The 27,500-nt window shown below is 41.7% G+C and overlaps 1 protein-coding gene across 2 annotated transcripts in view; it reads right to left on the minus strand.

Moving 5' to 3' along the window:
* The window catches only part of PLPPR5 (phospholipid phosphatase related 5), a 90,253-nt gene extending 63,047 nt beyond the window's left edge, over positions 1–27,206 (minus strand). The window contains exon 1 of one of the 2 annotated variants that reach the window (XM_070939375.1): positions 26,970–27,206. In XM_070939375.1, the coding sequence (XP_070795476.1) occupies positions 26,970–27,206 (237 nt within the window). The remainder of the gene's footprint in view (positions 1–26,969) is intronic. The other variant, XM_070939376.1, reaches the window with a different exon arrangement.
* Between the last annotated feature and the right edge of the window lie 294 nt (positions 27,207–27,500).

Below are 27,500 nucleotides of genomic sequence, written 5' to 3' on the forward strand. Positions count from 1 at the left end.
TTAAGGGGAACTCTGCTTTCTCTCTTCTTATTTCATTTAAGATAAGGATACCTGCATGCTGTGCAGATAGAAAAATCTGTCTTCCCATAGGGACACACACATCATTCCACCAGAAATGATGGCAGAGAAAGTATACCTAACTCATAATTTATGTCTCTTGTCTGGATGGTGTAAGAAAGACCATAGCCTCTAAAATGTGTTAATCAATATGATCTTTCAGCAATTCGTATATAACGAAAGGATAATAACTCATCAGCTCACACACCTCTCATCTAATTTAAACATTCCACAGCAAAAATGCATCAGTTACACACACTCAATTGTTTACACTGAGACTTTTATCTATGGAGTTTCTCAGCCATCCAAGTCATGGTTGTCCCAAAGGTGCTTTTTTTCAAGAGGCAACTGGACATTTGAAGAAAAAGAAGCTGAAAGAAGCTGCTTAGATGAGAAGCGAAACGTCTTCAAAGAAAATCCAGAAAGTCCAGTTGCCTCTTGAAAAAAGTGCCTTTGGGGCTGAGACTTTTAACATCACTTATATGTAGAAGATATCAAGAAAAACTCTTTCTGTTGTTAGACTGTTTTTACTTGATCTAATATTTCCAAGGCAATGTGGAATGCATACAAATTACTTCACCAGAAATGCTGTGTTATTATTAAAAGCATTAGAATAACATTCAGTTGTTGCAAAGAAAGGGTTTTTTTATTATACTGATTCATCATGATTCATCAAACTCTGATCTTGGGATAATACTGCAGGAATAATTGGGGGAAACTGGGATTCCCAATAGCATGCATAAACAATGATCGATTTGGTGTCACAGGATGAGATCTGTGAACCAGGCATTTTGTGTAGAATACTTGATGGAACTTCTCCAGGCCACAAAGTCTACCAAGGAATTCATTTTTATTTTCAGTGGACTCTGTACATATTAGAAATTCCTAGTTGTGGTCAAAAGCATCTACAGCTTCTATTCTATTCACGCATGGCAGGAGAAATTTGGTTCTTCAGAGAAGTTCCCTGTTTCTTATTTGTCCACTTTAAAAAATCCCTATCATCTTCTGGGAAGGCCAGGATTTCTCAAGGAATACTTTTGGGATGGGAGAAATAATAAAGAAAGAACAAGAAATGTTGTTGGTTTTTTTTAGGCAAGTTTTATTAAATTTTTCTTTTACATACATATTTTATGAACAGAGTATTGACCGGGCCACATCTTTTGCAACTTGTAACATAATTATATATTGATTTTTATAATCTATTCCAATCTTTTTTGTTTTTTCCGGATACAATTTACATATTTCATTTTCTGCCATAATATTCTTTTTTCTCTATTTTTTAATTTTATCTTAATCTCTTCTTAATACTTAATATATAAACAGTATCACCATCCACCCTTCAAATCCTAATTTCTTAGCATTGCTTCAATTACTTATCTTATTTCTCCATTTATAAAATATATTTCTTATAATCCCCATCACATTTTTTGGTTATAAACAATAAACTTCATTTTATTCAAATCTTACATTGAAACCCTTTAATTTAATTGATCTTCCACCTCTTATCTCTTCTTAATACATAATAAGCAATATCACCCTCCCCCCTTAATTCTTGACTTCTATTATAGCATCCATTATTTTATTTCCTCATTTGCAACATATTATTTCAAAATCCCCATCACACTTTTTTTTCAAATCCAAATTGCTGATATTAATGGCACCTAGACATGCCGATTTTTTTTAAAGAATTTAATAAATTCTTCTGCCTCCTAATGTGTACCTGTTTAACAGACATTATTATGTCATAGGATCTAAGCCTGGATAACAGATTTAACAGATTAACAGAGTTGGAAGTGACTTTATAGGTCCGTGATGGCGAACCTATGGCATGCGTGCCACAGGTGGCACGCAGAGCCATATTAGTAGGCATGCCAGCTCAGCTCTGGGGCACATGTGCGTGCTGGCCAGCTGATTTTTGGGCCTTCTGGGCCCACCAGAAGTAGGGAAACAGGCTGTTTCCTGCCTCTGGAGGGCCTGGGGGCGGGGTGGGGAAGGCCCGTTTTTCTTTCTTACCTGGTTCCAGATCCTCTCTGTGTATCTTGGAAGGGCGAAAACAGTCTTTCCCACTCCCTTGGAGGCCCTACGGAGGCTGAAAGGGCCCATTTCCCAACTCCCGATGGGACAGGAAGTGACATTTTTTCCTGTCCCAAGCCTCCAGAGACTCCTAGAGACTCCTAGAGAGGTTCTGGAGGCTGGGGACAGCAAAAAATGTCACTTCCTGTCCCACTGAGAGTTGGGAAATGGGCCCTTTCAGCCTCCGTAGGGCCTCCAAGGAAGTGGGAAAGGCTGTTTTCGCCCTACCCAGATACACAGAGAGGATCTGGAACCAGGTAAGAAAGAAAAACGGGCCTACCAGGCCATCATGTGACAGGAGCGGGGGAGAGGGGGTTGCGCACGCATGCACGTGGGCACGCGACCCTCCCCTGCCCCCCCTCTCCTGGCACGCGATGGCAAAAAGGTTAGCCATCACTGTTATAGGTCAACTAGTCCAATCCCTTGCTCAAGCAGGAGACCCTATACCAGTAATGGCTAACCTTTTTGTCATCGCATGCCAGGAGAGGGGGGCGGGGGAGGGTTGTGCACGCACGTGCCCACGTGCATGCGTGTGCAACCCCCTCCCCCGCCCCTCTCCTGGCATGCGATGACAAAAGGTTAGCCATCACTGTTATAGGTCATCTAGTCCAATCCCTTGCTCAAGCAGGAGACCCTATACCGGTGATGGCTAACCTTTTTGTCATTGCATGCCAGGAGAGGGGGGGGCGGGGGAGGGTCGTGCACGCACGTGCCCACGCACATGCACGCGCAAACCAACCCCCCCACTCCTGGCACATGATGGCCTAGTAGGCCCGTTTTTCTTTCTTACCTGGTTCCAGATCTTCTCTATTTATCTGGGAAGGGCGAAAACAGCCTTTCTCACTCTTGCGGAGGCCCTCCAAAGGCCTGAAATGGCCCATTTCCCAACTCCCGGTGGGACAGGAAGTGACATTTTTTGCTGTCCCCAGCCTCCAGAGCCTCTCTAGGAGTCTCTGGAGGCTGGGGACAGCAAAAAAAGTCACTTCCTGTCCCACCGGGAGTTGGGAAATGGGCCATTTCAGGCCTTTGGAGGGCCTCCGCAAGAGTGAGAAAGGCTGTTTTCGCCCTCTCTAGGAGTCTCTGGAGGCTGGGGACAGCAAAAAAAGTCACTTCCTGTCCCACCGGGAGTCAGGAAATGGGCCCTTTCAGCCTCCGTAGGGCCTCCAAGGGAGTGGGAAAGGCTGTTTTCGCCCTTCCCAGATAAATAGAGTGGATCTGGAGCCAGGTAAGAAAGAAAAATGGGCCATGTACCATGTCTGACAAATGGCAGTCCAATCTTTTCTTGAAAGTCTCAAGTGATGAAGCTCCCACAACTTCCAAAGGCAAGCTGTTCCATTGGTTGATTGTTCTCACTGTCAGAAAGTTCCTCCTCATTCCTAGGTTGAATCTTAGATAGTATCTAGATAGTATCTAGCGATCAAAATTATTTCTCCATTATGATAGGTTAGGAATAAAATTATATTTTTGTGTTCAATTGAACCTCGAGAAGTTACCTAATGTTTCCTTTTAGAAAAACACATTTCTTTGGCAGACAATCTTCTGTCTCCTTCTCCTCTTCCCTTGTGTTGCTTACATAAACACATCTCTTATTAGAGGACAAAAGTATTTTTTTCTTTGCAAGGTGTTTGAAGCAACCGAACCCAAAAGAGATGGATGCTAACTAACATTGGTTGATATGCTATGCAAAACACCTTTCGCTGATGTAAAAAAAAAAAAAAAAGTAAAAGAAAGGTCTTTAGTTATAATAATCATTCATAGCAAATTCATTCACTTCGGTAGAATAAAGTTGAGTTGAACTAAATCTAGAGAACAATATAAGTAATTCAATGAAGACTTCTCTGAATTATATATCTGGAGGACCACACTGAATCTCAGTACAACTACTAATATATGGCTAACCTCCCATCTTCTTTACATGGATGTAGATTGATCAATTTAAAATATATTGTATCATGGATATAATAATAATGTATGATATGAAATCTTCTCTCACAGTTTGTACACTGACTATATACTTCTATATATTTCTACAGTGTTTGGAACATGGTATTTTCAGATCTACAAGGATTTGATGGAGCTTTATAAGAGCCAAAGGGCAAAAAAAAAAAGTTCACTCAAACATAGGAGAGCATCCACAGCAACTTGGAAAAAAACACAGCTTCTTCTTCCATGAATTTATGCTAGATCTGTCATTTTGCAGATCTTGGGCTCTGAATTTTTTTCTAATAGGCCCTATAGGTTGAAAACCTTTGAAAATCTCTAGGGTGGGACACCCCTCTCTCAGAAATTTAGAACCACAATTATCATAATTTTCAGAGAGAAATGTTATTAAGTATTATGATAAGAATTATGGAAGTTTTAGGAATGTACAAAGTTGGGGAAGACTATACAATTTATAATGCTTCTGTTGGAAAGTTACATCTTAAATATATACCAGACAAGGAAGGCATGAGAAATGGGCTATAAAAAAGCAACAAAATAGCTGTCAGTATAAATTATAGTGTCCATTTGGCCTGCTTAATGATTGACATTTTAAAAACATTTCTGAAAATATTTGTCCAAATGAAAATTGACATGGCTTGAAAACAACACATTACATTGCTTAAAAATAATGGCTCGCTGGCAGAAACTTTTATCTTCCATAATGCATTCATCATCTAGCATCTGAAAGTGTGAACACCTCCACTGAGATATTATTATATGAACTGGCTTGAGCAACTATAAAATATTCTGCCTGATCATAGGCACCCATTCCTAACCACAATGATGCCAAAATGATGAGTGTGCATCATGACATGTTACTGCAAACTCTACCCCTCAAACTTGCGTTGCAATATTGTACACACGCAGGTAAGAGGTGGAATTGGTATCACAATGGTGTAATACACGTTTTGTCACTTGTTCCCTTTGCCTGCTCCCACAGACACCTATGCCTAGCGTTTTGGATCATTGTTTCATACAAGAAAATCATCCTAATAGAATAGAAAAATGGCCAAGTGTGATAGACACACAAGGAATTTGTCTCCGGGGCATAAGCTCTCAGTGTACATGCAAAGCAACAAAAGTAATAATAATCATAATAATGCTACTAATTTAACAGATTAACAAGAGTTGGAAGGGACCTTGTAGGTCATCTAGTCCAACCTCCCGCATAAGCAGGAAACCCTACACCATTTCTGACAAATGGCAGTCCAATCTGTTTTTGAAAGCCTCCACAACTTCCGAAGGCAAGCTGTTCCATTAGTTGATTGTTCTCACTGTCAGAAAATTTCTCCTTATTTCTAGGTTGAATCTCTCCTTGATCAGTTTCCATTCATTATTCCTTTTATGGCCTTCAGGTGCTTTGGAAAATAGCTTGACACCTTCCTCTCTGTGGCAGCCCCTCAAATATTGGAACACTGCTATCATGTCTCCCTTGGTCCTTTTCTTCATTAGACTAGCCATGATAATTAAGAGAAGGTAGTGGGACAGATGAGAAGGGTTAAAAAAAATTAATCCTAAAATAATTTTTTTATTTCGTGAAACAGAAAATATATATATTTAATATTATTAACATCAATGGGACTTCTGGGATACTTTCTGGTATCAGTGGGCTCTTCAAGATACATAAAGATTGCAGTGTAACTGTCACTGCATTTACAACTTTTCTAACATGTAAGTTAAAGTCCACTTGTTTGTTCAGTAGCCCTTAGACTTATCCTTTCCTATGTAGCCTTGCAGCCTTGATTTTTATATCAGCTGTAAAAGAAAAAGCAAATACCAAGACTTTTTACAATGTAAATAAAGTATGAAACTTGCACATTTATTTTATTTTATTTTATATTGGATTTCTATACCACCCTTCTCCCTGAGGACTCAGGGCGGTGTACAGCCAGATTAAAAAACATGCAGAACAAATATTAAAAACAATTAAAAGATATATAAATTTGGCCCAATTAAAACTCATTACCAATTAAAAACGTTTAAAACATTTAAAAAACAGTTAAAAATTTCATCTTAAGCCAGCCCGGCTTGTTTAAATAAATGGGTTTTAAGGGCGCGACGGAAGGCACTGAGGTCTTGGATTCTCCGTATCTCTGGGGGGAGCTGATTCCAGAGGGTAGGTGCCCCCACAGAGAAGGCCCTCCCCCTGGGGGTCACCAGCCTACATTGTCTGGCTGATGGCACCCCGAGGAGGCCCTCTCTGTGGGAGCGCACGGGTCGATGGGAGGTCGTTGGTAGCAGCAGGCGGTCTCGAAGATAGCTAGGCCCTATGCCATGGAGCGCTTTAAAGGTGATAACCAACACCTTGAAGCGCACCCGGAAGACAACTGGGAGCCAGTGCAGCTCGCGCAGGAGCGGTGTTACATGGGAGCGCCATGCTGCTCCCGTCACTACCCGCGCTGCTGCGTTCTGGACCAGCTGGAGCCTCCGGGTGCTCCTCAAGGGGAGCCCCATGTAGAGAGCGTTGCAATAGTCAAGGCGAGAGGTGACGAGGGCGTGAGTGACTGTGCACAGGGAATCCCGATCAAGAAAGGGCCGCAACTGGCGAATCAGGCGAACCTGACAAAAGGTCCCCCTGGTTACAGCCGTCAGATGTTCCTCCAAGGACAGCTGCATATCCAGGAGGACTCCCAGATTGCGAGCCCTCTCTGTGGGGGCCAATGACTCGCCCCCAATAGTCAGTGATGGAGTCAACTGACTATATCGGGATGCCGGAAGCCACAGCCACTCAGTCTTGGAAGGGTTGAGCTTGAGCCTGTTCCTCCCCATCCAGATCCGTACAGCCTCCAGGCACTGGGACATCACTTCAAGGGCATCGTTGGGGTGGCCTGGGGTGGAGATGTACAGCTGGGTGTCATCAGCGTACTGGTGGTATCTCACCCCAAAGCCACGGATGATCTCACCCAGCGGCTTCACATAAATGTTGAACAGGAGAGGCGAGAGGACCGATCCCTGCGGCACTCCACAAATGAGAGGCCTCGAGGTCGACCTCTGCCCCCCTGCCAACACAAACTGCGACCGGTCGGAGAGAAAGGAGGAGAACCACCGCAACACGGTGCCTCCCACCCCCAACTCTTCCAGCCGGTGCAGCATGATACCATGGTCGATGGTATCAAAAGCCGCTGAGAGGTCTAACAGGACCAGAACAGAGGAACAACCCCTGTCCCGAGCCCTCCAGAGATCATCAACCAACGCGACCAATGCCGTTTCTGTGCTGTGCCCAGACCTGAAACCCGACTGGAACGGATCTAGATAAGATGTTTCCTCCAGGAATTGCGGAAACTGTCGTGCGACCACACTCTCAACAACCTTCGCCATAAAGCGAAGGTTGGAGACAGGACGATAGTTGGCCAATATTGCCGGATCCAGGGACGGCTTCTTGAGGAGAGGCCTCACCACCGCCTCTTTCAAGGCGGTGGGGAAGTAACCCTCACTCAACGAAGCGTTGATAACACCCTGAAGCCAGCCTCGTGTAACCTCCCGGGAAGCCAGTACCAACCAGGAGGGACACGGGTCCAGTAAACATGTGGCCGCACTAAGTCTCCCCAAAATCCTGTCCACATCATCAGGAGTCACAGCATCAAACTCCTCCCAGATAACATTCTCAAGACTATTCCTCGTCACCCTGCCCTGATCTACCCAGTCAGAGTCCAAATCCCCCCGGATCTGGGCGATTTTGTCATACAGGTATTGTCCGAAATCCTCCGCCCTGCCTTCTAAGGGATCCTCCCGCACTCCCGGATGGAGCAGGGCGCGGGTCACCCTAAACAGGGCGGCCGGACGATTCCCTGATGACGCAATAGAGGCGGAAAAGTAGTTAGACTTTGCCGTCTCTATCGCCACTAGGTAGGCCTTAATATGCGACCTTACCAGTGTTCGATCAGATTCAGCGAGACTGGCCCTCCAACCGCTCTCCAGGCGTCTTTTACATGAGAATGTATTGCTTCTGCTTTTTTGTGAAAACAGTTAACCTTGAGAATTGCAATTTGCAAAAGATGGAACCAGTCTTGGAAAGTAATTTCCTCATATTCCTCGGCTGCCAAGCAAGCAGATTCCTCCTTTTCCCCCTTGTAAATACAAGCCAAGCCTTATGTACTCCAGCACTAATTACAGTGAAAGTTAGCTATAATTCCTTCATTACACATACTATATAATGGCATTGCTTGCTTTTAACACAGTATGATGGGTAAACCAGGCTTCTACAATTTATTAATTCGGGTTTACAGTTCAGTAGTAAATATGAATCAGGTCCTTGTTTAACAAATCATGATTAAAGTAAAACATGACTTAGAGCTATATGTGAACTCAAGCATCAATTTCAGAATGTGGCTTGAAAAGGATTTGCAGTCTGTGGGTCCAAGAAATATCATAATTGTGGTAGTGTCAGTAAACTTATTGTACTTAGCACTGCAAAGAGGGGGGAAAAATAATTAAACAAGGAAAGGAAAGGTGGGGGAATTCACAACCCAGAAACTAGATTGTGATTTCCAAAACTATACTTCTACCAGTTCCAATAGATTATCAAGCAAACACACTATCTACTTAATAAATACTACTGAAAGAGGCAATAACTGGAAAATCTAACTGTACCCTCGAAATATGAGCTAACATTTTCTAGTATAGGTGGTCCTCGATTTACGACCATAATTAAACCCAAAATTTATGTTGCTAAGTGAGATAGCTGTTAAGTGAAATTTGCCCCAATTTTATGAACTTTCTTGCCATAGTTGTTAGGTGAGTCGTTGCAGTTGTTAAATTAGTAACACGGTGGTTAAGTGAATCTGGCTTCCCCATTGACTCTGCTTGTCAGAAGGTCACAAAAGGTGATCACTTGATCCCAGGACACTGTAACCGTCATAAACATGAGTCAGTTGTCAACTGTCTGAATTTCGACCATGTGACGATGGGGATGCTACAATGTGTAAACAATGGTCTTAAATCAGGGGTGGGCAAATATGGCCCCTTTATGACCTGTGGACTTCAACTCCCAGAATTCCTGAGCCAGCTTGGCTGTCTCAGGAATTCTGGGAGTTGAAGTCCCCAGGTTGTAAAAGGGCCACATTTGCCCACCCCTGTCTTAAGTCACTTTTTTCAGTGCCGTTATAACTTCAAACGGTCACTACATGAGCTGTTGTAAATCGAAGACTACCTGTACCATCTTACATATTCTGAACCTATCCTGTAGCAAGAAAATTATTATTCCTTAACCAACCTTACACAGATTATCGTGGAGTTATTTTTTTTTTTCTGTGTCTTTTCTTTCTTTCCATGTAAAGAATAAAGAGGGCTCTCTCTGAGCTTGGCTGTTTTCTTGCAAACATTTCATTTACCCAAACTAGGTAACATCAGCAGTGCCAGTCATGAAGAAGTGAATGCCGTAGCAGGGTGAGAGAAGTGAGAAAGGTAAATTTTACTGTTTTGGCTGGGAGAAAAAAAAGTCTTCCATGATGGATTTCTCAGTTGTAAGGACCACAATGCTCTCCTTGAGTAATAATGGGGTGGTTTTTTTTTCCTAGCCTAGTTTTTGGCCTAGAGAAATGTGCTACAGTAGCAATAAAATCACAAACAGTAATGGAATTGAAATGTGGAACGGCCAAACCACCAGGAAAACGCAGGCAAAGCAGATAATAGGAAGACCTGCCAATGGCTAATAGCATGGAAAATTGAAGAAAGAGACAGAGGGGCTAATTCCGGCTGCACAAGACCAAGCCTGAAGAACAAATGCATGCAAAGACACAGTTGAGAAGACAGCAACAGACAGCAAATGCTGCCTCTGCAAAGAAGCTGAGGAAACAGTGGACCACCTAGATAGCTGCTGCAAGAAGATCCCACAGACTGTTCTGCCCCAGCTACGGACCCCAAAGAACGCAACACACACAAAGTCCATACAAACCTTAGTTTACTAATTAAAGACTACTAATGAGCTTTCTTAGTAGTTGTTCGAACACAAGTACAGTTTAAATCAGTCTTTTCTGAACAAGGGCTGTTAATTTAACTTCATTAGCAGCTGACAAAAATCCAAAGAATAATAACTCAATTCCGAGGCACAGTATTTCAGATAACCGTAATCTTACTGTGGTTGGCAGAATGCCCAGAAGCAATTTGCAGGAAAACTGACAAGAGAGAAACAAGAGCCGAATCAAACGTTTCTGGAATCAAGACGCGAAGGAATATGAACGAAGTTGTTTCCTGAAAATTGCATCAGTCATCGTCCTTTCTTAAATAGGCTAGGGGAGTGGCCAATTAGCCCCAAGCCTTACTCTCGAGGAGACCTCCTCCTGAGGAGCCACTCCTGCCTTTTAACAGCTCTTCGCGCTCGTGCATCGAGAAGAGGTTTCTCCTCTTCTTCCTCTTCATTTATGGGAGCTTCTGGAGGTTCTGAAGGCCCTGGCTGAATCCCCGCCTCTGGCACCACATCTTCTCCAGCCTCCTCATTGTCTGACTTGAGCGCCAGCTGCACAGGCTGCTGGCGCAGCACCACACCAGCCTCCTCGCTGTCGGAATCAGCTACTAACTGCACAGGCCACTGATTGGCCACAAGACAGACTGACTACAAACAACAGCATGACCAAGTTGCAACAATGGTACTTTGGAATATCTGCAAGAAATACCATTTGTCTGCGGGCAAGAACTGAAGGGACCATAAAATAGACAAAGTAATGGACAATGAAAAAGCTAAAGCGCTCTGGGATATTAGAATTAAAACAGACATGCATCTGCTGCATAACACACCAGACTTAACAACTGTCAGTAAGGAAGACAAAAAGGTCTGGATAGTGGATGTGGCAGCTATCTGGAAACAGCACAATAAACAATATAATCTCTCTTTGTTGATGTTTCTGAAAATATAGTAAGTTATAGAATTCTGGTGTAGAAGACCAGAAACACAATCAGTGAATCAAAGAGAAAAATTCATAACGTAATGAAAGAATTCATTAACACAAATTGTGAAACGGAGGAAAATATATTCCAACCCCTTCTACAATTGCTCTATTAAAGAAAGGCACCATTCAGAGGGATGGTATAATGCTTATAAAAAACTTTATTTTTATTTCCAAGCTGTATTTTGAAAATGATTCCAAACCTGCGACTGTATTATGAAGCTGCAGCGTTTACACAAGCAAGTGACTGGTTTGGAAGGACAAAGACTGGAATATTGAATATAGAAAGTCATGATCTTGAATTTGGTTGGCATGCATATTTATTTTATGAAAACAAGGTGGATAAAATATTCAATAGCCATATACTTAGAAGCTCCTTGATGAGAGTATGGAAGAAGCACCGACTCAAATGGGATTATAAAATACCGTTGTGGTTGGATCTTGGTCACATTATACGGAATATAAATTTAAAGTCACTCAGGGGGGGTTATATAAAGAAGTACTTTTTAATGATGGGGGCAGATGGCAACTAAAGACATTGAGCACACTGTTGGAAGAAGGGATTAATTTAACTTGGTTACAGTATAATCAACTTCAACTGAGATGGAGAGAAGATCAAAAAACTGGTTTAATGTTGCATGAAGAAGAATTGGTTAGACAGATAAAAGAGAAAGGCCCAATGCATATTAAGAGGGTTTATAATGTTTTGTTAGAATGAGATTCAGAAAATGAATTGGTTAAAGATTGTATGATAAAATGGGCACAAAATTTTGGAGAACCAGTTATGCTGGAAACTTGGGAAAAAATATGGATTCAGAATGTTAAGTTTACACAGTTGCAGAATTTAAGGGAGAATTTTTATAAAATGTTTTATAGTTGGCATTTAGATCCTAAGAAATTGTCATGCATGTATCCTAATGTTCAACCGAAATGTTGGAGATGTGACTGCTTAGATGCTACATATTATCATATATGGTGGACATGCAAGAAAGCCAAGGCTTTTTGGATAAAAATTTGGTGGGTTATGCAAAATGTTTTAAAGAAAAAAATTCAATTTTCTCCTCATTTGTTTTTACTGGGTACAGTTAAGGGTTTTTCAGTGGGTGAAACAAAATTGATATTGTATATGGTGACAGCAGCTAGGTTATTGATTGGTCAATATTGGAAAAGGGTTGATATGCCTACAATTCAAGAATGGACTTTGAAGATGGCCAGTTTTGCAGAAATGGCGAAGGTATCAGCATACTTAAAAGACCGGACTCAAGAGACTTATGTATGGGAGTGGAAGAAATGGATAGATTATGTGCAGAATAAATATCAAACTAGGAAGTATCAAATAGCTTTTACCTAAATGTTGTGTAGAAATGTATAGTTTATAGGGGGCAAAATAGATTACTGCTATGTAGAAATGTATAGTGCACAGGGGGGAGAATAGAGGGGTGGTAAAGTATGATATAATATAATGTGGATGGATTTCACCTTGGGGAAGTCATGGGGAGGGAGGGTTTGGAGGGGGTTAGGGAGGGAAGGGGGGGGAAATGGGGGAAAAATTGATGTTTGTAAAACTTTTTCAATAAAAAAAAAAAAAGAAAATGATTCCAAATAACTTGATAAGGCATCAGAAGGAAAGGACCACATAGGTGATGCTAATATATAAAGAGAAGACAACAATCTCGCTTTATTATCTTTATGTTAAGGGCATCTATTTGAAAGCCACCCTGTTCATATTAGTCAAATAATTATCCAAACCCTGAAAGCTATAACATAGATCTTAGAAGTCCTAAGCAACCTGAAAACATCATAGAGCTAAAACACTGATCTATAAAATCTCAGTTTTACAAGAATCTATCCAGGCAAGGAAAACTGTGTATACTCAGTTAATGCAGACTGTAATCAACTGTTCATTATCTCAACAGAAAACAATGATTGCTTCAAATAAAACATAATCACAACTGTTTTAAGCGATGTTGATGGAATGTGAAATACAGTTTGAGAGTGTAAATTTTGGCAGCTAAATAATACAGAAACACAACCGGTATTGTCTGCCATTTGAAAGGAAAACCTTCTCTAAACACTGTACGTGTTACCCAAGTTCCATTAAGATCAACCTTCCTTAAAAATATATCTTCTGAGTATGCTAGACCAGGGGTCCACAACCTCGCAGCCGGGGCCCACGACCAGGCCTTGAGTCTTTCAGAACTGGGCCACAGAACTAGTAGATGAATGCTCACACAAGCAATGAACCTGTGTATGCATTCCGTTTGAGCGAGCTGCAGGGGCAAGTACCTGCCACTCATGTGGAACCATCTCTTTTCCCTCCCCACTGGTCCCCAAAGCCAGAAAGGCTGGGGAACGCTGTACTAGACAACATTGCCCATAATTTCCAGCCTACAGAGTCAAACAGAAAAATTTTGCTTAGGAAATATGAGAACAGCTGGAAGATACCAGCTTGGGGAATAATCCACTAGGGAAAGTGAAACTGTCTATAAAATACAAATACCACAAATCATTTATTTCCTCTTCGGGTGTTCAGATTCAGTTGCTGCTATTTTACTTGCAAATGCTGGACAGCTCCATCTAGGATTTCAGAAACAAGCTAAGTTTTAAAATATACTCGATGTTGTGGTACAAGTAGTCCTCGACTTATGACCACAATTAGGAACGCAACTTCTGTTGCTAAGGAAGGCGATTACATGTTTACAACCTTTTTTGCTATGGTTGTTAAGCAAATTGTAGTCATTAAGCAAATCTCACTTATTGAAGCTAGCTGATAAGCAAATCTCCCCTATTGAAGCCAGCTGATAAGATTGCAAATGGTGATCACATGACCCTACAACACTGCAAGCATCATAAATTCATTCTGATTACCAAGCATCCAAATTTTGATCACATGACCATGCGGATACTGTGACAGTCATTAAATACAAGGAACAATCTATGGAGATTCTCAGTCATCCAGGACATGGTTGTCCCAAAGGTGCTTTTTCAAGAGGCAACTGGACTTTCTGATTTTTCTTTGAAGACGTTTTGCTTCTCATCCAAGCTGAAGAAGCTTCTTGGATGAGAAGCTTCTTCAGCTTCTCATCCAAGCCCTCATGGGATAAGGAACAGACTTAAGTCACTGTTTTCAGTGATGTTGTAACTTCAAACAATTGTTAAAAGAATGGTAAATGTACATACTTATATACATGGATATACTTATATATGTAGTATATACATATACTACATGTATAGAGTCTCTTGTTCAGGATTTGGGCCAACCAGATAGTTGTTACATCTTTCAATGTATACTTTTCTATTTTATTTTCTACTCAACTGCACTATGTCCCTATATGAGCACTTAATAAGTCATCAATATCAACATGTCCCGGGATACTCCGATAGTCATTGTATTTCTCAGCTTCTCTCTCTTTCAACCTACTCCCCACCTCACCCAAATTTTGTGCTTAAAATTCTTACTCCTGTAAACCTTGTGATTTCCTCCCATATCTCAACATCTCCCCGATGTACCTGCAGGTGTTCTTGTAACAGCACTTACTCCTCAACTTAAAGAGAATGAGGGAACATTTATGATCAAACTTTCAATCTCTTTCACTTAGTTTAATTTCTTTTACAAAACAGCTGCAGGTAAAGACGGATTGCCACTGAGGAGATAGAGGAGTTTAATTTTTCATCCATAATTGATGAATGCGGCTTACAAATTGCAGTTTATTCCGGTAAAAAGAACTACCAGCATATGGGGTTTTTTATGTTGGGAGCAGCAGCACAGCATGGAGAGAAATACAAACAATCCTTGAAAACCATTCACATTTGATTGGCTGCAAGTTATCTCATTTTGGGGAGGGACTTATTTCTTTACAGAATAAGAGATGGAAGGTCCTCTAGTCCAACCCGCTGCTCAAGCAGGAGACCCTATACCCGTGATGGCGAACCTATGGCATGGGTGCCACAGGTGGCACGCGGAGCCATATCTGTGGGCACGCGAGCGTTGCCCTACTCAGCTCCAGTACGCATATGCGCACCGGCCAACTAATTTTCGGGCCTTCCGGGCTCACCTGAAGTCGGGAAATGGGCTGTTTCCGGCCTCCGGAGGGCCTCCTGGGTGGGGGACGGAAGGCCGTTTTCGCCCTCCCCAGGCTCCAAGAAAGCTTCTGGAGCCTGGGGAGGGCGGAAAACAGGCCTACCAGGCCCACCGTGCCATCACGTGCCAAAAGTGGGGGCAGCGCAGGGGGGTCATGCGCGCATGTGCGGGGGGTGGGGCGCATTGAATTATGGGTATGGGCACACGCATGTGTGACCCCCCCCACATGATCCTCACTTTTGGCATGCGACAGCAAAAAGGTTAGCCATCACTGCCCTATACTATTCCAGACAAGTGGCTGTTCAGTCTCTTCTTAAAAGTCTTTAGTGATGGAACACCCTCAACTTCTGAAGGCAAGTCGTTCCCCTGATTAATTGTTCTCACTTGTCAGGAAATTTCTCCTTAGTTCTAGATAGCTTATCTCCTTGATTAGATTTCATCCATTGCTTCTTGTCCTGCCTTCTGATGCTTTGGAAAACAGGTTGACCCTCTCTTTTTTGTGGCAGCCCCTCAAATATTGGATCACTGCTATCATGTCTCTCCTAGTCCTTCTCTTCATTAAACTAGACATACCCAGTTCCTGCAACCATTCTTCATATGTTTTAGCCTAACTGGCAGAGATGATAGGTTGCTTATCCAAAAGTGACTAGGATGCTATCGTTTTAATTTGTGTGTGTGTGTGTGTTTTTTTTTTTTAAAAAAACGATTCTTTAATTTGATTCAAAGAATTGCTTTCTAACTTTTCTTCAAAAAGGCCAAGGATTTTATTCTGATGGCTGTGGAAAGAGGTCACTGCACTTGAAACTCCTTGACTTTTATTCTGCAATCATCTCTCCAGAGGTCTGCAGCGTCCATGGCTAGTCCTTCTTTTCTCTAGACTATCCATACCCAATTCCTGAAACTATTCTTCATATGTTTTAACTTTTAACCTCCAGCCCCCTGGTCATCTTTGTTTCTCTTTTCTGCACTCTTCCCAGAGTCTCTTTTTTATACACGGTGACTCAAACTGGATGCAGAATTCTAAGTATGGTTTCTTCAAATGCAGATATCTAGGTCCCTCAATCAAAATCTCTAAAACTGTCTCCAATCCATATTCTCTAACAGGTCCTACTCAACTGAATTATATAAGCTATTCTCTCTCATATTTCGCAGCAATAACGCTGTTTGGAAGATACAGTATTTGCAGAAGTTTGGCATGAAAAAGATTTTAATGCAAGGGCTCCCACCCCCCCGCACATACTGAACAAGAGCGTGATAGTGAATAACTCTCCTTTCGAATTGGTCTACGTCCATGACTGGAATAGAAATCCTGATAATTTTAGCTAAGGTATTGAAGATCTTAAGGAAAAAAACTCAGCACTCTAGTTTTAAGTTTAGGGGTTGTCAACCAAGAGCTACTAACCTTGTACTGCCAACAGGTATACTAATTCCCGCATAGTAACAAATCACACACTTTAAAAAAACTGCAATATTTTACCAAGACTCCATTTTAATGGCTTTGTGGCATCAGATGGGCTAATAGTTATTTCTTATATTTTGGCTGCCTTGAGTTTAGTGGAATATAAATTCAGTTAAGTACAAATTAACTAAATAAATTTGCCTTTTACAGTACTTAAGATAAAATAATTGCCCATAAATTGGTTCGGTTTTGAAATCTAATGACCATACAAATATAAAAATCTCGCCAGATAAAAGTAAAAGATAAATCCACCACATTCATTTATGTTGTGCCCATTCAGCTGCCCGTGAGACATTCACAATAGGACTTAAGAGGCAGTACCGCATCCCATTATGTTGTCTAAAGTCAATATATACTAGAAGTCATAAAAGTACTGTATGTATGAATTATGGAATGGAGGAAAACCCAAGCAAATACACTGTTTCAGATGTCTAACATGACATCAGCCACAATAGGTAGAATAGATCAAGAAATCAATTCCACCAGAAGGCTAAAATTAATTTTATTAAGATTGGTTGCAATAGTAGAATTTTGCAAGTCTAATTGTGCTACACCTCCTCCCCTTATACTCCCAATAAATCTGGAAGATGTCTGCTTAAGCCATTTTCAAATGTTATCACGTTTTGGATTTAAAAAATAATGCTTCAGTCCCTTTTGCCTAGATACCAGTTCCTGCATATTTCTGTCAAAGTCATCTTCTTTACCCTGTAAAGACATTTACACAATGTCACCACAACCGAACTTCTTTCTTAGATAGGATTGGACCCTGGAGTTCTTAAGACAGAGGAGGAATGCAATCAAGGAAGTAGAAAAGCAAGACTGTGCTAACTCTGTGTGTGTGTGTGTGTGTGTGTGTGTGTGTGTGCGCGCGCGTGCGCGTGCTTTGGTTCAGTTAGACCAGGGGTGTCAAACTCAAGGCCCGCAGCACCATCTTGGAAACTGCGAGGGACTGGCCCGTAGTGTCTATGCCAGTGATAACGGAGCTAGTGGGAACCATGCGTAGCCCTCCCGAACTCCATTTTCACTGGCAGAGGGTTTCAGTAGGCCGTCCCAACCAAAAATGGAGCTTGGAAGCCCATTTTCACTGGCAGAGCACTTGGGTCATCACAGGTGCTCCCCTACATGAGTGATGTCAAGCTGGTCACGCCCAGCCTGGCCACGCTCCCCCAAGGTCAAACACAACCCTGATGCGGCCTTCAAATAAATTGCGTTTGACACCCCTAAGTTAGTCAGTAGCTATGCGCTAACTATGGCCAAACTCAAAACAGCTAAATATTTCAAACCTGGGAGTACCTGTCTGTAAGAAAACTAAGATACAGGACTGTAGACTGCAGGTAATCTTCGACTTACAACAATTCATTTAGTAAACGTTTGAAGTTACAACAGCACTGAAAAGAGTGACTTATGACCATTTTTCACGCTTATGACTGATGCAGGATCCTCATGGTCATGTGATCAAAATTTGGACACTTGGCAAGTGGCTGATATATATGACGGTCGCAGTGTCCCGGGGTCACCTGATCCCCTTCTGAGAAGCAAAGTCAACAGGGAATCTAGATTCGCTTAACAAACGTGTTACTAATTTGACAAGTGCAGTGATTCACTTAACAACTGTGGCAAGAAAGTTCCTAAAAAGGGGGCAAAACTCACTTAACCAATGTCTTGCTTAGCAACAGAAATTTTGGGTTCAATTATGGCCGTACATTGAGGATTATCTGTACACTGGAATTAAGAAGAAATAACCCGGCAGTTAGTAAATCACTTCTGCAATAATATTACATAAGTCTGTTAGTAAAATCAGGCTGCTTCTTCACCAATCAAGGTCTCCTTTCCTAAAACCTACTGTATTTAGGTTACCAGTCTGGAATGCAAAAATTAGGATCACTGTTTTTTAAAAAAATACATTGTGGCATATTTTCTTGTGCCTAAAGTCAGTCAGAAAGCCACAAATGTTAACTAAGTTACTTAGTACCCTGTTTCCCCGAAAATAAGACATCCCCTGATAATAAGCCCAATCGGGCTTTTGAGAGTATGCGTTAAAATAAGCCTCCCCCAAAATATTTAAATGCAGAGTTAGAAATCAGGTAAGACAGCAAGAGGAGCCCCATCTTGCTCCACACGCCCCAAAATAATAAGACCTCCCTGAAAATAAGGCCAAGCACTTATTTCGGGGTTCAAAAAAATATAAGACAGGGTCTTATTTTCGGGAAAACACGGTAGTACACCTAAGGTCATGGAGTAATTGTAAAAAAAAAATTAATAGAGTTCTAGAGTTGATACACTAATCCCACTTTCATTGTTGGCCAATTGTATCTTTCATTGATAGCCAAGGTCACCAGGACTGCTGTGGGAATGGCTGACTCCAGGGAAAGCATATGTGTGAAGTCACCATTTCAATACCATATCATATTCACTTACATTCAACGCCAGAACACAAAAAGGAAACTATGCGTATATCATTTGGGCATCATCATTTTCCTGAGGGTGCTGCTACTTTTTCTGCATACTCTGACTTGAACTCCACTGCCCATAGCAATCCTGGGCATAGTACGGCCCCTGGGCCACATCCGACCCTTTGAGTGTCCCTGTCCAGCCCACGTGAGGTCAATCAGATATTAGAAATCAAATGTAACGAAGTGTGTTGGTTCAGCCCTGCAAAACATGCGGCCCCTTACCCACTCCTGGGTTATAGCACAGAATTCAGGGAAAACATTTTCATCCAGAAAAAGCAGTAACAGATGAAAGCTTTTCCCAATCATACCTAAGAAATTAATTTCTTTCTTATCTCCTGTCAGCATCTCTAACTCAGGCTGTGGGCCACCATCTTGATGTTTCTACCAAGATACAACAGTGATTCTCAGTGTTGTGACACAAGCTTTTCCTTCTGTTTTTATTTCCAAATAGGGCAATGCCAGATTAGACTTTAAACAATACAACGCACACATTGTCAGTCTTAATCTTGATAAATCTTGAAAAACGCACGTGCATGAATATACATTGTATTCAAATGAGCTTTCTAAACCATGACTGTGGCTCGTGGGTTGACAGCCTGCTCACCAGGGGAGGGTGTCATATTATTATCATTGTCGCCATTTTTTTTACCGCTGCCACCAATTTCTGATGGATAAATTAAGATTAAACACAGTGGACTGAATGTCAAATAAAGGACACTGGAGACCAAATAACTTAAGTGAGGAAAAAGCAGCTGAAGTGTAAGAAAAAAATGTTTCTTTGTCAAATTATATACATAATCAAGTTTTTAAATGCTCACTTTTGTTATGTAACTCATCCAATTTCTGCTTCAGGTGCTCAATCAGCACCAAGGCCATGCTCCTACTAGATGAGACTTAAAAGTTGTCTCTTTCTTCTCCCAGGGTGACACATGAAATATGCTTACTCTGGATGTGACTTTACATTGGTCTTCTAGTTCCAGAACCATTATGTCCTCCACTGGAATTCATCCATCATCCCTCCCATGGCTTACTAACCTTCACACACAATAGATGATGATAAATACACCAGTCATTGATCTATCTGGGCAAAACTGGGTGTGCTCAGAGGAAATCTGCATGCTGCATACTAGACACATTCTGGTCACTAGCAAATCACAATCTTCAGAGAAATCAGTGGTCTTGATCTTTCTTCAGGTATCTTACGTATAAATGACTGCCTTTGTTTTTCATTTTAAGGGAAAGCTCAGTCACTGATATGGGGAAGATTTATTTAAGACAGGTGAATAGAAAAGCAGATAGGTGAAAAGGAGAATTTTGGCAGATCATGTTTATGCACATGCTCTACTGTTCTTCAATTCAAAACAAGGAGTGTAAATCTATTTTAAATTAAATGTAAATGTATTTCTATTTCTCTGCCCAGATTTTCTTCTGATGAAATCTTAGAGGCAGTTTGATTTTTGTTCTGCTGGAATACAATCAACTCCAAAGGGACTTTCTTGGTGGAACTATTTTATTCTGAGCTCCAAAAGGAATTTCATTCAGTTTTTTTTAATAACTACACAATATTCTTATTTTTTAGAACTGTGCTCTTATATGTTCTTCACCTGGACATGCATTTTTCTCATTTTTATTATATTTATGACAAGTGATATGTGTTCCTCCTACAAACCCTAATAAGAAAGTGTATTATATTTCAAACTCCTACTTCTTCAATTGCACCACTAGTCAATTAATGTATGCTATATGACTGCATTATATGCACAGCAGATAATCTTCTGTATTTATTAACATGTGGGTACATATCAGCAAGTGGTGATTGGTGTCTAGTTAACATAACAATGAAGTAGATAAATGACTGACATAAAAACAATGGTCATTTATCAAACCCAAACTGGAATGAGGTATTAACTGGTGTCAATCTTAGGGGCTTATACTGCTTAACATATTTATTAATGATGTGGATGAAGAAAAGGGGGAAACATTTATCAAATTTGCAAGTGACACAAGATTGGGTTGACTAGCAGATAAACTGGAAGACGAAAATAAAATTCAGAACACTGTTGTAAGATTACAGAAATCGATTGTATATAACAGAGTGGAGTTTAATAAAGACAAATGAAAAATTCGTCACTTGGGAAATAGCTCAAGGGCACCGGTATAAAAGATGTCTGGCTTGGGAGTAGTACTTGTGTAAAAGACCTGGAATTGTAACCAGATAAAACTGAACAGTCAACATCAACAGAATTATGGTTTCTCAAGCATAGAAAGAGATTTGATACACAAAGGAACACTCAGTTCTATTTCATTCTGAATTGGTCTGAATGCTCATCAATTATTATCCAGTTCCAGGCATCATATTGTATGAAGAGTTCAGAGAAATTGAGAGAGCTTCAGAGCAGGGCAACAAGTACCACCCTCAAAAAATAAGTTCTACAAAGAGAGACTAAAGAAACTGGAATATTAAGAAGACTGACCAAGGTAGCTCTCTCCAAATAACTGAAATATATCTGATAACTAGTCAAGATAAACTGGACAAAGTATTGGACAGAAAACAATAGATTTAAGTTAAGGCAGGCAGATTCTGGTTCAATCTTGGAAAGAGCTTCTAATTCTCAGACGAGTTTGACAGTGGAAACAATTACTCAGGGAAGTTGTGGGCAGAGGCTAGACGCTTATCTGTCAATGATAGTTTAATTTGGATCCGCGCGCTGAACAGGAGATTGAACTCAGGGGCTAAACCGCTCCTTCCAACTCTTGTTATTTGAACTGCATGTAAAAACTCCAGACAGAATTCTGCCTTTGGATCAAACAGGCATTCTACCTGTGCTGCTTTTACTAGTATAAATAAGAACCTTCACAACATTTAATCGCTTTCTGCTGTGATCAATCTGGGCTCCCAACCAAACTTCCAGCCTAAGGCAAAGACAAATTGACATTCCCTCCCTCATTCTACGTATGGAAGCTGATTAGAGAATCGAGACTGGCAGGATGTCATGTAATTGTCAGTCTTTCCCCACTCAAAAAATAATAATAATTAGGGGGAATAGCTAGAAGTTAGAGCCAAAGGACTGCCTCTGCTAGCACCTGCTACCTAATGGTGGTGCTTCATTTATTGGTCTTGCTGGCCAATAAATGTAAGATGGAACTCTGCTAGGCAGAAAGTAGTAGGCTTGGTACTTTGGGCAGAGAAACACCAGGAAGAGACTTAATCGTAACCTTCGCAGTGATCTTAATACAATCCTTCACCATTTCTGTCTTTTTTTTAAATTTGATTTATATGCCGCCCTTCTCCGGAGACTCAGGGCGGCTTACAATGCGCTAAGCAATAACCTTCATCCTTTTGTATATTTATACAAAGTCAGCTTATTGCCCCCACAACTGGGTCCTCAATTTACCTACCTTAGAAAGGATGGAAGGCTGAGTCAACCTTGAGCCTTGGCGAGATTCGAACCTGCAGTAATTGCAGGCAGCTGGTCTTAATAACCAGCTTAATAACAGGTTGCCTTAGACCACTGTACTACCAAGGCTCTTTTCTTGGGGGAAAAGACTAAGCTTGGGGCAAAAGGCTCAATTTGAGAAGTGTATTTTGTTGGAGCTAAATTTCAATTGCCTCTGCAATGGACAGTTTCAGTAGACCCTGAAAGAAACACAGTGCAGAGCAAGACAGGTAATCTTGGGAGGCAGAAGGGCTGAGGACTGTCTTTTTATCTTTTCCAAAAGACTATGGGACAAGATAATGACATAGTGGGTGTCTCTGATTTTATTTTTCTCCTTCAGAGTTGATTTTGCTTCTATAGGTTTTACTGTCAAAAGTCTTTATCCAGATTCTTGTAGAGATATACCATACTTTCCGGAGTATAAGACGCACTCCCCCCCCCAAAGTGGGTGAAAATTAGTGCGTCTTATACACCGAATGCTGCCGAAGCCCCACCCACCCGCTGGCCCCTACCATTTCGCCGTTTTCGGCCTCCGCATACCCTATTTTAGACCCGTTCCAGGCTGCGGGGATCGCCATAGCACATCGCCGCCTCTATGCGTCGCGTTTTCAGCCTCCGCACACCCAATTTTTGGCCTCCATGTGTCACATTTTCGGCTGGTTCCAGACCGTGGGGATTTCCCACGGCCTGGAACCAGCCAAAAATGTGACACATGGAGGCCAAAAACAGGGGGTGGGGAGGCTGAAAATGCACGGAGGCCGAAAATGCAACATGCAGAGTCTGTGATCCGCGGTGATGTGCGGTGGCGATCCCCGCAGCCTGGAATAAGTTTAAAATGGAGCATGTGAGGGCCAAAAATGCAATGCGCAGAGGCCAAAAACGTAACGCACAGAGGTGGCGATGGGCTCTGGCGATCCCCACAGTCTGGAACAGCTGATAGGCAGTATTCTGGGAGGCCGATCCAACTGCCAATCAGATATTCGTGCTAAATCAGGCTGCGATAAGGTGCTGAAGCTGACCAGGCTGTTTGCTGTTTGCTGCAAGGACACTAGTCAGATGAATACCGATGGATGCTGGTAGGCAGAGGCAGAATTTTTTTTTTCTTGTTTTCCTCCCCAAAAACTAATGTTCATTTTATACTCTGGAGCCTCTTACTCTGAAAAATACAGTAAATCCTATGAAAATAACACTTAAGGTCTACTTCTGATCTTTGAACATGAGTTACCCTTCCGGGTGTGAGCATCCAAGCAAACTCACTGGCTGTCAGCAAAATTATAGATATCTACTAACAGTTCATTACTCCCTGAGAGAAAGAAGTTTGGCCACTTTGTCTTCTCTAGGAATGAGTATGAAAGATTCTATATATACAGTGACTGACTCTAAAAAACAAAACTGGGTAACTCCATGTCTCCTTCCTTCCTTCCCGCTATCAGAACTTGTAGCAGACCTCCATCTTGTAAATATAAATGAGTCAGTTGGCACCAAAAGGAATACTTTGAAAGAACATACTTCAAATTATATAATCTATTGCATTTCAAGCTCCTCTGGACTGCTGATCATATTAATTATGGAAGCTCTTCCAAAGCAATTTCATTGTATTCATAATCCTCTTCAGAGAAAACAGAGCAATCTGTTTAATATATACTAGCCATAAATAATGTAGCTACCTATTTGCAATGTAACATTTCAGGGGATAAATAAAAAAGTATTTTAGTGGCCATTTTAAAATAATATTGCCAGAGCAGCGGGTTATTAATATTTCACTTGGCCACAAATCTTCATAAAAATTAGTATCTTGTATCTTTGGAAATAGCCTGCCAGCAACGGTGTTTGGGATGTAATGATTTAACCTTGTGAATAGAACTGATTAATAAGGAACTCTTCTCTGTGTTTCTTTCTTCTCTTCTGTTGCGAACACTCCCTGGGCCAGTTCCAGGAGGATCATCTCTACGGTCAAAAAAGAACAATCCATATAAAAAGCAGGGTGGTGGGGAAGCAGACTCAGCTATGAAATAATGAAGAATGTTCAGCTATATGGGAAGCATTTATCTGTAGCTAAGGCAAGGTTTGTCAGCCATTTTGAATCCAGAGTAAACATGAAGAGATTGGTGCAAATGATCATGGGTACACAGATTAAAACTATTCAGCTTTCTGCTCCCACAGCGGCCAAGCAAATCCTACAAGAAACCCACAAGTAGGACAAGAATACAAGAGCATTCTTCCATTCATGTTCCCTAGCAACTAGTACTTACAGACATACCAGAGGTAATCTATAGCCACAGTGACTAGATGAGATGAATTTAATGTTGTTGAGAAAATCTGTGTGTTGGGGATAGTAATCTAGACACACAAAACACATATCTTTAACCTTCTCTTAAAGCCATGCCTACAGAAATAACAGGATTTTGACATCTCCTTCCAGTTGACACTGAGGTGATGCAACCACACCCACAAAGCTAGTGTGAATTAGTGACCATGTTGGGACTGGAGGAGGTTATGTATCAAAACCTGGACTGGGGAAGTAAAAAATAACCACTGTAAATATTCTCTGGATTCTATTTTTCCCTAAATACACATGTCTAAATAATTGTGACTGCCAAGAAAAAAGAGATTTAAAATATATATTTCATAGGGAAAATAATGCCAAGCTAACATAACATATATATATAACATAAAGAAATAAAATAAAAAACATAAAGAAGACTCATCACACTCTATACAATTCAATCAATTCTGCAGCAGGGTGTTCATCAGCAATGGAATTGTCTAGGGAAAACAAGATTAATTTGATACATATTTGGAAAAACAAAGCACATTTCTAAGTTTCTATTTGCTACTATGCTTCTTTAAAGGCCCACATGTGTCAGACAAGACACATCTTTAAGATGTCACAACAATACATCTTTAAATGGTCCTCTTCGTATTCTCCTTATGCTAACAAGCATAAGCAAGAAATTATATGTACCCATCTTTAAGACATCATAACACCAAACTGTAATTGATAAAAATATATGATATGCCTATGTGCAAATATGGGTGTGATAATTTAAAGCAATGGGAAGGAGGCATTGGTTTTCTGGTTTCTCACATGGATGTATATTATAACAAAATATTGTAATGTGAACTGATTTTTATCCCAGAACAGGCTAAACATTCTGTTCAACAGGAGAAACCATAATATATAATGGGAAGAAAAACTACCAGCTCAGCTTCAAACACTTTATCGTTAGGGCATAAGTGGCTTTACGGTTTTAAATCAATGTGAAGGGCTCCAGAATGTGCTAACCAATGAGATTTCTAGCATAGCCCTGCTGGCATGATTTGTCTGTCAGAAATTCATAAGACAGTGTGTTTATAAAACTGCACATTCCAAATTATCCCTTTCCATTTTTCTTGCCTTAAATTTATTGCTGGGAGGGAGAATCCCAGCAGCATCATTTTATCAGTGTCTTGCACATCTAAGCGTGTGTGTGTGTGTGTGTGCATTTGTGTCTAAATATATCCCACTTTGAATGGTCACACCCTCCCTTTTTTGTTCATGGCTTCAATATGCTGAGGGACTATTAAACGCTTTTGTCTAATGACATTACAACTTGTACCCTGAGCTTTTTCAAGACAGATGCTCCTTGATCACTCTTTTTCCTGGGAAGCCAGCTGAATGCCACTCAACAGCCTATTCATGTATCTTCTTTTAAAAGATACCGCAAAACCCCACATCAAGATTTTGCCTATATCTCACCTTCTGCTACCCCCTAACCATACAGAAAGAGCTGAAGCAGAAGTAAGAAAAATGCCTATCCCTTTCTCCTTTGACCATCAGAAACAGACAAGCTTGTCATTTTTGCTAGCAGAAATATTTGCTACACATCACCAGAAACTGCCTGCTCATCTGTGACTAACCAATGCACTGAACAAAATAAAGATGCAATTAAAAATAGCATTTTTAAAAATAAAAAAATAAAAAAAAACATTCCAGTGCTGTGTCTTTTTTCCAAAACCAGTGCTGCCAGCTTCAGGAAAAGGGGAGGGGGCTGAGCATACTAGCGGATCTTTAGAAAATGGCTCTTCCAGCTGAGGCAAACCCAGAAAGGGCTTCCACCACCATCACCACTCTGGCAATTGTAGCCGGGAACCCCAAAATAGGCTGAGATGGGCAATCCCGAGATAGGGAAAAAGCAAAGGGGGCTGATAACGGGCCGGGACGAAGGTCTTGCAAATGGGAGATAATCCACCACCAAACCAAGGAAGGAAAAATCAGCCCAGGCGTATATATGGATGAACCCCGCTGGTTTAAAACCGGGCCAGGACAGATTATACCCTCAAAGACATAATACATATGCATATGTATGTGGGTGTGTGGAGGCCTCTTTTCTTTCTATCTCGCCCAACCCGGCTCGGGATACCTGCGCCGCCTCGGGGAGACTTAGCAACAAGTTGAGCCAACTTGAAAGGCGGAAAGCACCACTTTCGGAGCGGTGGTGGAGAAAGGGGAGAGCGGGCGGAGAAGGGAGGGAGGCCGGTCAGCTCGCTCGCGAAGATGCTTACCACCAAGACTGGCACCCCCGCCGCCAACGAGTAGAGGAGCACGGGGGGCACCGCGCTGCTCTCCTCCGGGCCCGGGTAAGGCTTGCGGTAGGCGCTCTCGTAGCAGAAGAAGCCCTGCAGGTTGACCGTGAAGGTGTCGGTGTACTCGAAGTAATAAGCCAGCATCACGGTCCCTGCCATGATCACCATCTGGAAGTAAAGCATTCTGGTAGGAAGAGGAGGAGAGGGCACTGGCATGTACTCCGGCGGCCGCGGCAGCCCCCCTCCCCGGCTGCGCGCTCCGCCCGCTTCCCGGCGGCATCCACCGGGGAAGGGGGCGGCGGCTAGTCCCAAGCAGCAGCGGCAGCAGCGGCGACGGTAGCGGCGACGGCAGCTGGAGGAAAAGCAGAAGAAGGAGGAGGAGGAGAAGGAGGAGCACCGGGCGTACAACCAAGTCCCCGGGAAGGGGAGAGGGCCGTCCCCCTCGCTGGGACCGGCAGCACGTGGAGCGGGAGCCCGGCCCCGGACAGCTGCCCTCGGAATGAGAGCGAG

This window comes from Pituophis catenifer, unplaced genomic scaffold, assembly GCF_029215685.1.
Source record: "Pituophis catenifer annectens isolate HBS135680 unplaced genomic scaffold, rPitCat1.0.hap2 SCAF_3, whole genome shotgun sequence".
Lineage (NCBI taxonomy): Eukaryota > Metazoa > Chordata > Lepidosauria > Squamata > Colubridae > Pituophis > Pituophis catenifer.